Raw genomic sequence first — 9,340 nt, forward strand, 5'->3', positions numbered from 1 at the left:
AGGCTGTTTCGCTCCTTGTTGGGTTGATATTGGCCTGTGGAGTGCTGTTAGTCCAGGGTAGGCTGCAGTTGAAGAACCTAACGGGCCTTCTACAACTACTACTTACAACGATGAGGTCGGTAGAAGCGGTCGGGCCCGTGGTGGGCAGGCCAGTGCGTCCACCCCAGGCGATGAGGCCGTTGGACGAGTTGCGGGCAAGAGCGACGCTGAAGCTGGCATCACTGAGTCCCTGCTGAACCATGCTGGTGAAGAAAGGGGCATAAGGGATCTGGAACGCCTGGCGGTTCTCGCTGAGGCTCCCCGAATAGGCACTCGTCAAGGCAGGGTACGCCATGCCAAGAATGCCCTGGGTCACGTTGTTACCGTACCAAAAGGTTTGGTTGGCCAGGCCGACCTGCGTTTGTTTGACGGTGATACCAGCAACGGTCAGGTCGCTGTAGCCCATGGGGCCGGAGACGCGTTCACCGGAGCCGTAGCCGAGGGTGAAGTGTATGTCGGGGATCTCGCCATACTTGAAGCTGTCGATTGCGGGGTTGCCGAAACTGCACGACTCTTGAGGGTATTCTATGGTTCCTCCTCGATTGGTGCAGGAAAAGTCGGACCGGGCCGCCCAGGTATCGCTGCTTCCAGTGTCGAATATCATCTGAATTGGCGTGCCATCCCAGATGACTTCCATGGCATACTGCGTCCCGTAGGGCGAAAGGGCGGTGATGTTCTGGTACCCTGCGCCGGGCTGTCCCTTCTCAGCGGCAGCAATGGCGGAAGCGGCATTGTGTCCGGTGATGCGACCATGAAAGGGCTTCAGGACCTGGCGGTGAGTTGAGGTCTCGTCGGAGGATCGATCACGGACTGCCTTGATGCGTTGAAAGGAGACGCCCTGAAAAGGACTCGAGAGATCAATCTCAGCGTGGACCAGTGTGGCCGTGAGCAGGCCAGCGCCCGCGAGAGAGGTGAGCAGGCTGATGGGTTTCATGTCGGAAGGCCTAACAACAGGAAGAGGGATTCAGTTCTGAACGAAAGACTTGTGGGTGAATGTTGAAATGGAAAGAAGTAAGAAATCAAAGGTGATGTCCAGGATGGACCTGAAAAAACACACGAAACCGACAGTACGTGTCAGGGTAAAGAGGACGATGATGGCCCAGGCGATAGAACGAAGAAAGGGGGGGGGGAGGGATCGGAGGTATAGAAGGGGTGGACGGACTTGTAGCTCACGGTGTCAAGGCAAACAGAAACATGCATCCCGATGGCGAGGTGAATCAGAGACTTCCTAGGCGAAACTGCAGCAGGCAGGAGCGAGCGGATGACAACAGTGGCATTGCGAGGAAGGTGCAGAGAACCGACCAAAACCACACGACGCAGCAGACACGAACGCAAGTGTCCGAGAGAGTTTCTGCCTCGAACCATGTTTGTTCCCACGGTAAGCTACCTTACTTACCTACCTACCTATTACCTTAGGTTTCCAAGGTAGATATTCTGGAGGCCACCGAGCTTTCGCTTGTTAGTGGATGCAACTATCGGCCCGGTTCAAGAGCAAGGTACAAACTGCACATCACTTGAGCAGTGCTGTCTAGGCTTGTTGACCCGATCTAGCCGAATCACCGATATTCTGTACTCCCTTATAATGCGAGCTTGCGGCACCGGTCCCGTCAGAAACTCGATCACCCGCCGGCAGTGTTGCCCAGGATCGGGTGCCTGCAGTGGACGGTGTTGGTCATCGTCAATTCGAGGCGTGGAAGAGGCATATGTGACAACCACTCAGGGGCACCTTGACGGCATGCCAGCACCAAGCACCCAGAGCCGATGTCTTCCTCCGAGGCCGGTCGCTCTGCATCTGTCAGATCGGCCATGGACAGGTGACACGACGGCCGACTTCAGTCCAAAGGTCCGGCTTGTCATCCTTGAAAGCACGGGTGACATAGTTTCACGGGCAAAGTTCGCCAAGCAAAGCAAACCATGTCACGAGAGAGCATCTTGTTCATTTTATATGTCTCGTATGTCTACCTCTTTCGTCAAGTCGATGCTGTTTCACACCATGCCGTGCGCCACGGCCACGATCACAGGCAGAGCGCTGAAAGCCCACATCGACCGGCCCACGACACTGGCCCCCGACTCAGCAGGCGCCATGGTATGGTATCCCTCCAAGCCTACCTCTTCGATAGCATGTGCCACGAAGCCAACGCTTTCGTCGTTCGGGTCGCCCCCAATCTCGGCCAGTACTTGATTGTGGTTTCCAGATAACAGAGTGGCAGAAATTTCGTCCAAGTCCTTTGTGAAGTTGCTCGGGTGCCATTCGTAGCTCAGACTCCGGAGATCGATGTCGATGGCAATCAGGCTCATCAAGCTCATAGGCTCTCCTTCGTTTGTAACATCCACGGTGAGGGTCAAGTTCATGCGATCGAAAGCTCGATATGTGCCAGACTCAGGGAGAGTCCATTCGAAGAGGACGGGTGCTGAGATATTGAGTACTTGTTGTGTCTCGGGTGTTGTGAACTTGATTTCCTGATCATTGTCGGCAAGCACAACTGTCATGGTCGAGAGAAGAATAGCAAGTGGGGTGAAGAAATGCATGTTGTAAGGCGATATGCAAACCATGCAAAAAATGTGGTGGCTATGAGAAACAACAGGTGAGAGTCAACAGAAACTAGCAGGATGAGGTTCACGGCGAGGACCAGTTGACAATAGAGAGGAGGAAGACGTGAACATTTATTTGGTCAGGAAGGGGGGAGTGCCTCGGCCAGGAGCCCCAAAATGGGTTTGTACAGTATTGACTTGGCAATGAAGTTGACATGTCCTCTCACTGGTTCTTACATCGATTCTCTGTCAAGGCTCTGCCAACAGGCGAGATTGATTGGGTTTCCCGAGTCAAGTCATTGAACACATCATTGCTGAGCCGCAGGGCTGGAACACTTGCAAGAGGCTGTTTGCTACAGTCGAGCTTGGCTTCTACAAAATCTCGGATCTCGGCCATTCACAGCTATACTTGGCAACTGTCAAAGTAGGTGCCTAATGCTCGAGCGATTTCTGAGGCCCGCCTGGACTATTGGTCTGGGCCAGATGCTCGGGATGCGACGCTGTGGCCCGCAGCGCGGTCACTGTCACGGGGTGAGACTCGGAGCATCTCACCCTTCCGCGGAAACGGACCCCCGGCGCGACGATGGCCCGCAGGTCCGAGGCTCTGCGGCACAACTCCGCACAAAATGCGACGACGCCCTTCCAGTCCTTCTACCGCGCGGTACTACGTGCTCGCTTGATACCGCGATGGCCACGCAAAGCCCCGACCCGTTCCTCCGGATGAGGACTCTTACCCCCTCAACCCTCCTCTACGACCCTCCCTCGCCCTCCCACGATCTAACGATCCTCTTCGCATGGTACGCCGCCTCTGACGCCCACATCGCCAAATACCTGTCTCACCACCTCCTTCTCTTCCCGCACACCCGCCTCCTCCTCATCAAACACCCAGCCACGCACGTCCTCTCACGCCCTCGTTCCCAAGCCGCCCTCGCCCCGGCGCTGTCCCTCATCGCCGGCCTGCCCCCGCCGGCCAGCGACAAGGACCACCGCCTCCGCCTGCACGTCTTCTCCAACGGCGGCGCCGCAAGCCTGCACCGCCTCCTCGCCCTGCTGGGCCCCGCGGCTCTGCCCCCGCATGTCGCCGTCTTCGACTCCTGCCCGGCCCCCTTTCGTTTCCGCAGGACCCACGGCGCCCTCGCGACGGGCGTGCCCTGGCCGCTGGCACCGGTACTGTACATCTTGCTGGCGATCTACTGGCTCCTCCACGTGCCGCTGCGCCGCTCGAGCTCTCTCGACCGGGCGGCGGCGGCGCTCAATGCGGAGCGGGTCACCGCAACCGAGCTGCGGCGGACATATGTATACAGCGCGGACGACAAAATGGTCGGCTGGAAGGATGTCGAAGCGCACGCCGACGAGGCGGCGGCTGGAGGGCTGGAGGTGAGAAGAGAGCGGTTCGTGGGCAGCGGACATGTAGCACACGCCCGGACCGACTCTGCGCGTTATTGGAAGGTCGTCACGGAGACGTTCAAGAAGGCGGCATGAAGCCGATGAGGCCGAAGCGCGCATCGGAGGGTCACGCAAATCGTGAACAGCTGCTGACTGATATTCCGCATTACTATCTGATACATGTGGACAATTGTCCATTCACCACCTCCATGCTTTTTTTTTCTGTTTGGCCAAAACCTGGCCTACCACATTGTGCCCGCCCATCCCATTTGTGAGCCTCTGATTGAAATAATCGGGCAGAGATATGTATGCGCAAAACGCCTGCGCATAACTATGAAGCCAAAGCTAGGAGGGGAAAACAAAAGGCAAGCGAAAAAAGAAGAAAAGGAAAACGAAAAGTGTCGCTGGGACAACAGGACTACCATGTCCCATCGTTCTGTCTGCGCGGTAAACTTGAGCGGGACATCGTGACGAGCTGTCCGCGACGAGAATGCCACAGAAGAACCATCATCCAGTACATGGTATAGTAGCAAGCTGTTCAAGGTGGACAACGACCGTCAGTCGATGGCGAATCCTAGCGTGGTGACAGTAGGTAAGACCATGGCACGGCCGATATCCAAGGCAATTCCAAACGGACGATCAGCAGGATGGAGAAACGTTGTTCGTCGATGGAAGTTTCGTGCAGTTGAAGGATCAACGCGACCGTCACGATGAAAGCATGCGAGTCCAATGGATGTGGCTGAACCTCGTCCCCACCACGAACGTCCTTTCAAAGTCATATGCGTGCGAATGAGGTCCCAGCAAGAAGCGGACGAGCATTAGAGTTCAAGTCGTCAAGAGGCGTCATGGCGCGTCAATCAAAAGCTTGGACATGTGCATCGGGGGCCGAACGACACACGTCAAATAAGTGGTCCCTTCCCCGTGGTCGTGTATCATGAGGCGGATGCGGTGCCCTTCCAAATGGGTGAGACGTGCAATAAACAGCATCTTGAATCAACGATCGGGGCGAATCAACGATGGCGTTGAGTATGCAGCACCAGTCAATAAGAGGCGGGCACGCAGAAGAATTCGTCAGGCGTCAGACGGTCATGCGAGGCATCATGTTGATCGAAGTCGAAAGATCATGCACATCACACAAGGATGCATCCCCAAGTCGACGAGGAGCAGCCCTGGCGCACCTAAGCCGCACCAGGAGCTGGGGGGCCGCCCGCTGGGGGAGCGCTACCACCTTGCTGTTGCTGGTACATCAATGACTGGTACCAAAGGGCCAGGTAGTTCTGGTAGCCGCCATCTGGATTCAAGTCAGTAACGGCAGATTAGTGGCAGCCAACGGGTGGAAACATACATTGGGCGTACGGATCAGATCCATCTGCAGCTGCCGGCGCCGGAGCCGCCGGAGCGTTAGCCTGTGCTGGAGCATTAGAAGCCTGCTGCGAGTAACTGTCATAGTCATGGTGCTGTTGTTGACGACCACGGCCACCACCATCACGTCCACCGCCACCACCTCCGCTCTTTTGGCGCTGTTGACATGTTAGCCGAGAATGCTCATCCCTCGCAAGTGTTGTATGGACCTACCACTGCGTCCACCTTCTCTTCGATCGCTGCCTTTGCTTGCGTGATGCTTTCGCGGCTGCCAATGAGGGCGATTTCGCGCTCAACTTCACCAGGACCAGACGACTGGGCAACATTGATTTTGCACCCAGTGTTATTTTGCATCTCCCTGATGGTTTCGCCGCCCTTGCCAATGATCATACCAACAGCCTCAGATGGAACGTGAATAGTGTCGTTGATCTTATCATGACCGCCGCCACCCGCCGCCGCCACTAGGACCATCTCGAGCATTGTCCTGTCGAGGGCCCCTCTTGGGCGGGACCGGCTGGCCGTCACCCACGGCTGTCGCTTGTCGACGATCTCTAGAATTGCCTCCTTTGGGCCATGGCAGCGGCCCTGGGGAGAGCCCAATGAGGTTGACGGGGCGAAGGGCCGTTGGTGCTCTTTGGCTTCGCTCGTGATGTTGATGTGGCAGCCGGAACGCTCTTGAAGGTCGCGAATCGTCTCACCGCCACGTCCGATGATGAGGCCAACGGTCCTATCTGGCACCATAATCTGCAGGCAGTCTTCACCCTCCTTGGGGGCGGGGCCGCCCATGCCGCCGGCGCGCGGATCACCTTGCGACTTGAGGGCTCCACCTCGGTTGATCACACTCATGCCGCTGTCCTCGATGATGCGGTTGATGGCAGTCTTGACTTCGGCGCGGCGTGGCCTTGGGCCTGAAATTTTGCACGAACGGTATGGGCCGCGTCGGTCGATGGCATGAAACTGTACCACGGCAGCCGCTCTCTCCCTCGATGCGACGGAGGTTCTCGCCCTGTCGGCCGATGATGAGGCCCACGAGGCTGGACTCGATCTGAATGGTCTCGGCGTGGTCGTCGCCACCATTGCTACGGAGAGGGGAGCGCTCGCGGCCGCCGCCACCGCCGTTCTTGGGCGAAAAGGTGCGGCCTCCGCCTCGGGGGCCTGGGGAGTAGGAACGCTCGCGACCGTGGCCACCACCGTGGCCGTAGTCGCGAGAGGGGCCTCGATCCTCACGACGCTCATCGCGGTAGGGGTTGCCTCCGTCTCGGTAAGGGTCACGGCGCGAGGGTGGTGATCGGGAACGAGAGTTTTGCTGATAAGCGCGAGGATCTTGCGGCCCGCGAGGCGGTTCATTGGCATACACGACTGGTCGATCGTAGGAGCTGACCCCCTTCTCGGCGGCAAAAGCCTTGGCTTGGGCAATAGCATCAGCAAGGCTGACGGTACCAGAATTGACAGGGCGGATAGAGCTGAGGTCGACGCTGCCAGAGGCCGAGGGTTGAGGCATCGGGTAGCCGCTGGCGCCAGGATAGTGAAGCGGCGGAGCTGCGCCCTGGGGCATGGGAGGGTAGGAGGGAGGCGGTTGTTGAACGCCGGGGGGCGGGGGGTAACCGGGATGAGCAGGTGGTTGTCCTTGTGTGGGCGTCGTCGAGGGACCGCGCTGCGCAGCGCCTGCGGATCATCGAGTCAGCTTTTTGAAAGAACGCAGAGTGAAAGAACGCAGACAAAGGTATAGGGACGACGGCATGACAGGCTTGAGACCTGGCATTGTGCATGGTACATGTTTCGGGTGCTTGCTTACCAAGGGCGGCGAGGATCGACGACAGGTCGCGCGGTTGTTCAGCCATGGTGCACGATTCTTTCTGTTGCCCGAGAAGCTCGTTTAAATAAAGAATAATGACGCGTGGGCAGCACGAGTGTTGCTACAGCTACAAGATCTTGGTCGCGAGAGAGCGGACACTGATGACCTGCGAGGGTTACGAAGCTTCGAGGTGTCTGGACGACGTAAGAACAACAAGCGCTGTGGATTAACTGCTGCCGGCCACAGATTTGAAGGATTCGCGATTACACTGTCGATGACTTCTTGGAGTCAAGGACGACTGTTGGGTCAGAGCGGTGTTTGAGTTGAGGGGAGGGGAGAATCAAGTGGCAGGCTGTTGGCGGGTGATGTGGTGGTGACAGGTGAGGAAGGTTTGAGCATTGCGCCTAGACCGCCTGCTCGATTGGGAAGGGCTGAAAATCTTCAAGCAGAAACTGCTGTGATCATATCGGAGAAAATGCTACAGTCACGTGGTAGTCCCAGGTCTCTTGGTGGCTCACACCGGCGTGCACGTGACCATATGGAAGAGGCCAGCATAATGAATTGTTCGCGTGCAAGTTGCGAATGAGTCCTCGATATTCGGGCTGGCTGTGAACAACATCCTGTTGTCATTAATTACGTGCTTATTATGGCGGCTTCAACCCTCCATTACTCGACGCTTTCCACAATGCACAGCTATGACCAGGTATCTGCTGACTGCAGTCATTGATTCCTCTCGCATGACCATAATGTAGTTGCGTTGCTTCTCAGCTCACTGGTTTCATTCGCTGCCGCTCATTCGGTTCGAGCTCTGACGCAAAAACAGCACCACGGCGAACGAGACAGGTGTGGAAGTAGGCCTCTGATTGAATATCCGTGACCAACGGGGGCGTGGGAAAAGGAGACAGAGTGACAGGTCCGTCACAGGCAGGTCACTGCTTTCATAAGCTACGGAGTCAAGATCAATCCCATTTCCTTCCCAATCCAGAGAATCACGCTTGCTGCCTCCCATGCGACCACTCTTGGAGTTTCACTAATTCGAACGAGGCGTCTCCTCAGAGCTGTTGAGCTGACGTGAGGTCAGGCTATCAGACCAGGGGCTTCTTGCCCCAAACGACCCTGTGGCGATAGAAGGCCCGGTGACTGCTCGACTTGAGCTCGCGGCGGAACTGCAACAGGTACATTTCAATCTCTTCAGTCGTCCAATCAAGGGCGTGGGCGAAGAAGGCGATGTACCCTTTGGGGTCCTCTAGGAAGGTCGCCTCAGAGAACTGGGCAATCTCCTTCGTCTTGGCATCGGCAGGCCAGTTGCCGACGGGGTTCTGTCTCCACGTTAGTCATATGCAGTGTGAGAGGTGAGGTATGGGGTGCTCGTACGATGATCTCACGCTCCTCAATGTCGACAAAGCCGGCCGCCTCCATCGCCTTTCTCTGAATGTGTTCCTCAAAGACGGTGAAAGGACGACCGAACTTCAGTCCGCCCTTGACGAAGAACTTGCCCCACTGGGCCAAGGCGCTCTTCTGGTCCAGGGGCTCGCCCTGGTTCTCAAAACCGGACGACGGCTCGTGGCTCTCGAGGTAGCCACCGGGCTTGAGGCACTTGAACGCCTCCTTGAACAAAGCAGTCCAGTCAGCGATGCTGCCGATGAGCCAGCGAGTATGGACGTAATCGATGCTGTTCTCAGCATATGTCCATTCTCGGGTGCAGTCGTCAATTTCACTGAATGAGTCGCCGAGCGTAAGCATGTACATCACACGGCGAACCCAGAGGGGCAGAAATAACATACAACTTGAGGTTGGGCGGAATCCAAGAGGGCTGGATGGGGGACACGTCGGTGCCGATCACCTCGGCGCCGGGGAACTCATCCGCAAAGTCGCTATGGACGGTGAGCTGCTGTGTGACGACAAGAACAGTGTCCGGAAACACTCACATTGCCCAGATACCTGTGTCACTGTTAGAAGCTGCTCCCGTGGAAGATGATAGGTGCCTTACCTGTTCCAGTTCCGATATCAAGAACTTTCTATCGACCCATATGTTAACAACAACCATGAAAATTCGGACAGCATAGACTCGTACTTGAATACCCTCTTGGAGTGGGGCGAGATGAAGCTTTTGACCCAGCATGAGGAAACAGGCGTGGTGGCTGTTCGGCGTAAGCCATACATTGTGGAACCATAGGTACACACCAACACTCACTGAATGTCAAGCCCTTCTTGCGCTCTGTCATC

General features: G+C 56.7%; 5 protein-coding genes across 5 annotated transcripts; 1 reads left to right on the forward strand and 4 right to left on the reverse strand.

Annotated features, from left to right (window-relative positions):
- Positions 1-47: 47 nt before the first annotated feature.
- On the reverse strand, positions 48-973 carry VDBG_04017 (aspartic proteinase; the record flags this gene model as incomplete). Its single annotated transcript, XM_003006018.1, has 2 exons — positions 48-62; positions 107-973. 2 exons carry the CDS (start codon positions 971-973, stop codon positions 48-50), a joined length of 882 nt encoding a protein of 293 aa, XP_003006064.1.
- Positions 974-2,025: 1,052 nt separating this feature from the next.
- On the reverse strand, positions 2,026-2,568 carry VDBG_04018 (predicted protein; the record flags this gene model as incomplete). Its single annotated transcript, XM_003006019.1, has 1 exon — positions 2,026-2,568. The coding sequence occupies one exon, from the start codon at positions 2,566-2,568 to the stop codon at positions 2,026-2,028; it is 543 nt and encodes a 180-aa protein (XP_003006065.1).
- Positions 2,569-3,006: 438 nt separating this feature from the next.
- VDBG_04019 (conserved hypothetical protein) lies at positions 3,007-4,053 on the forward strand (the record flags this gene model as incomplete). The annotated part of the gene is made up of 1 exon (XM_003006020.1): positions 3,007-4,053. The coding sequence occupies one exon, from the start codon at positions 3,007-3,009 to the stop codon at positions 4,051-4,053; it is 1,047 nt and encodes a 348-aa protein (XP_003006066.1).
- A 1,082-nt stretch (positions 4,054-5,135) lies between these two features.
- VDBG_04020 (KH domain-containing protein) lies at positions 5,136-7,160 on the reverse strand (the record flags this gene model as incomplete). Its single annotated transcript, XM_003006021.1, has 5 exons — positions 5,136-5,248; positions 5,303-5,477; positions 5,533-6,227; positions 6,283-6,984; positions 7,115-7,160. The coding sequence occupies 5 exons, from the start codon at positions 7,158-7,160 to the stop codon at positions 5,136-5,138; spliced, it is 1,731 nt and encodes a 576-aa protein (XP_003006067.1).
- Positions 7,161-8,199: 1,039 nt separating this feature from the next.
- VDBG_04021 (conserved hypothetical protein) lies at positions 8,200-9,339 on the reverse strand (the record flags this gene model as incomplete). Its single annotated transcript, XM_003006022.1, has 6 exons — positions 8,200-8,433; positions 8,489-8,831; positions 8,899-8,988; positions 9,043-9,132; positions 9,189-9,255; positions 9,309-9,339. The coding sequence occupies 6 exons, from the start codon at positions 9,337-9,339 to the stop codon at positions 8,200-8,202; spliced, it is 855 nt and encodes a 284-aa protein (XP_003006068.1).
- Between the last annotated feature and the right edge of the window lies 1 nt (position 9,340).

The sequence above is a fragment of the Verticillium alfalfae genome, genomic scaffold (genome assembly GCF_000150825.1).
Source record: "Verticillium alfalfae VaMs.102 supercont1.4 genomic scaffold, whole genome shotgun sequence".
In the NCBI taxonomy this organism is placed as follows: Eukaryota; Fungi; Ascomycota; class Sordariomycetes; order Glomerellales; family Plectosphaerellaceae; genus Verticillium; species Verticillium alfalfae.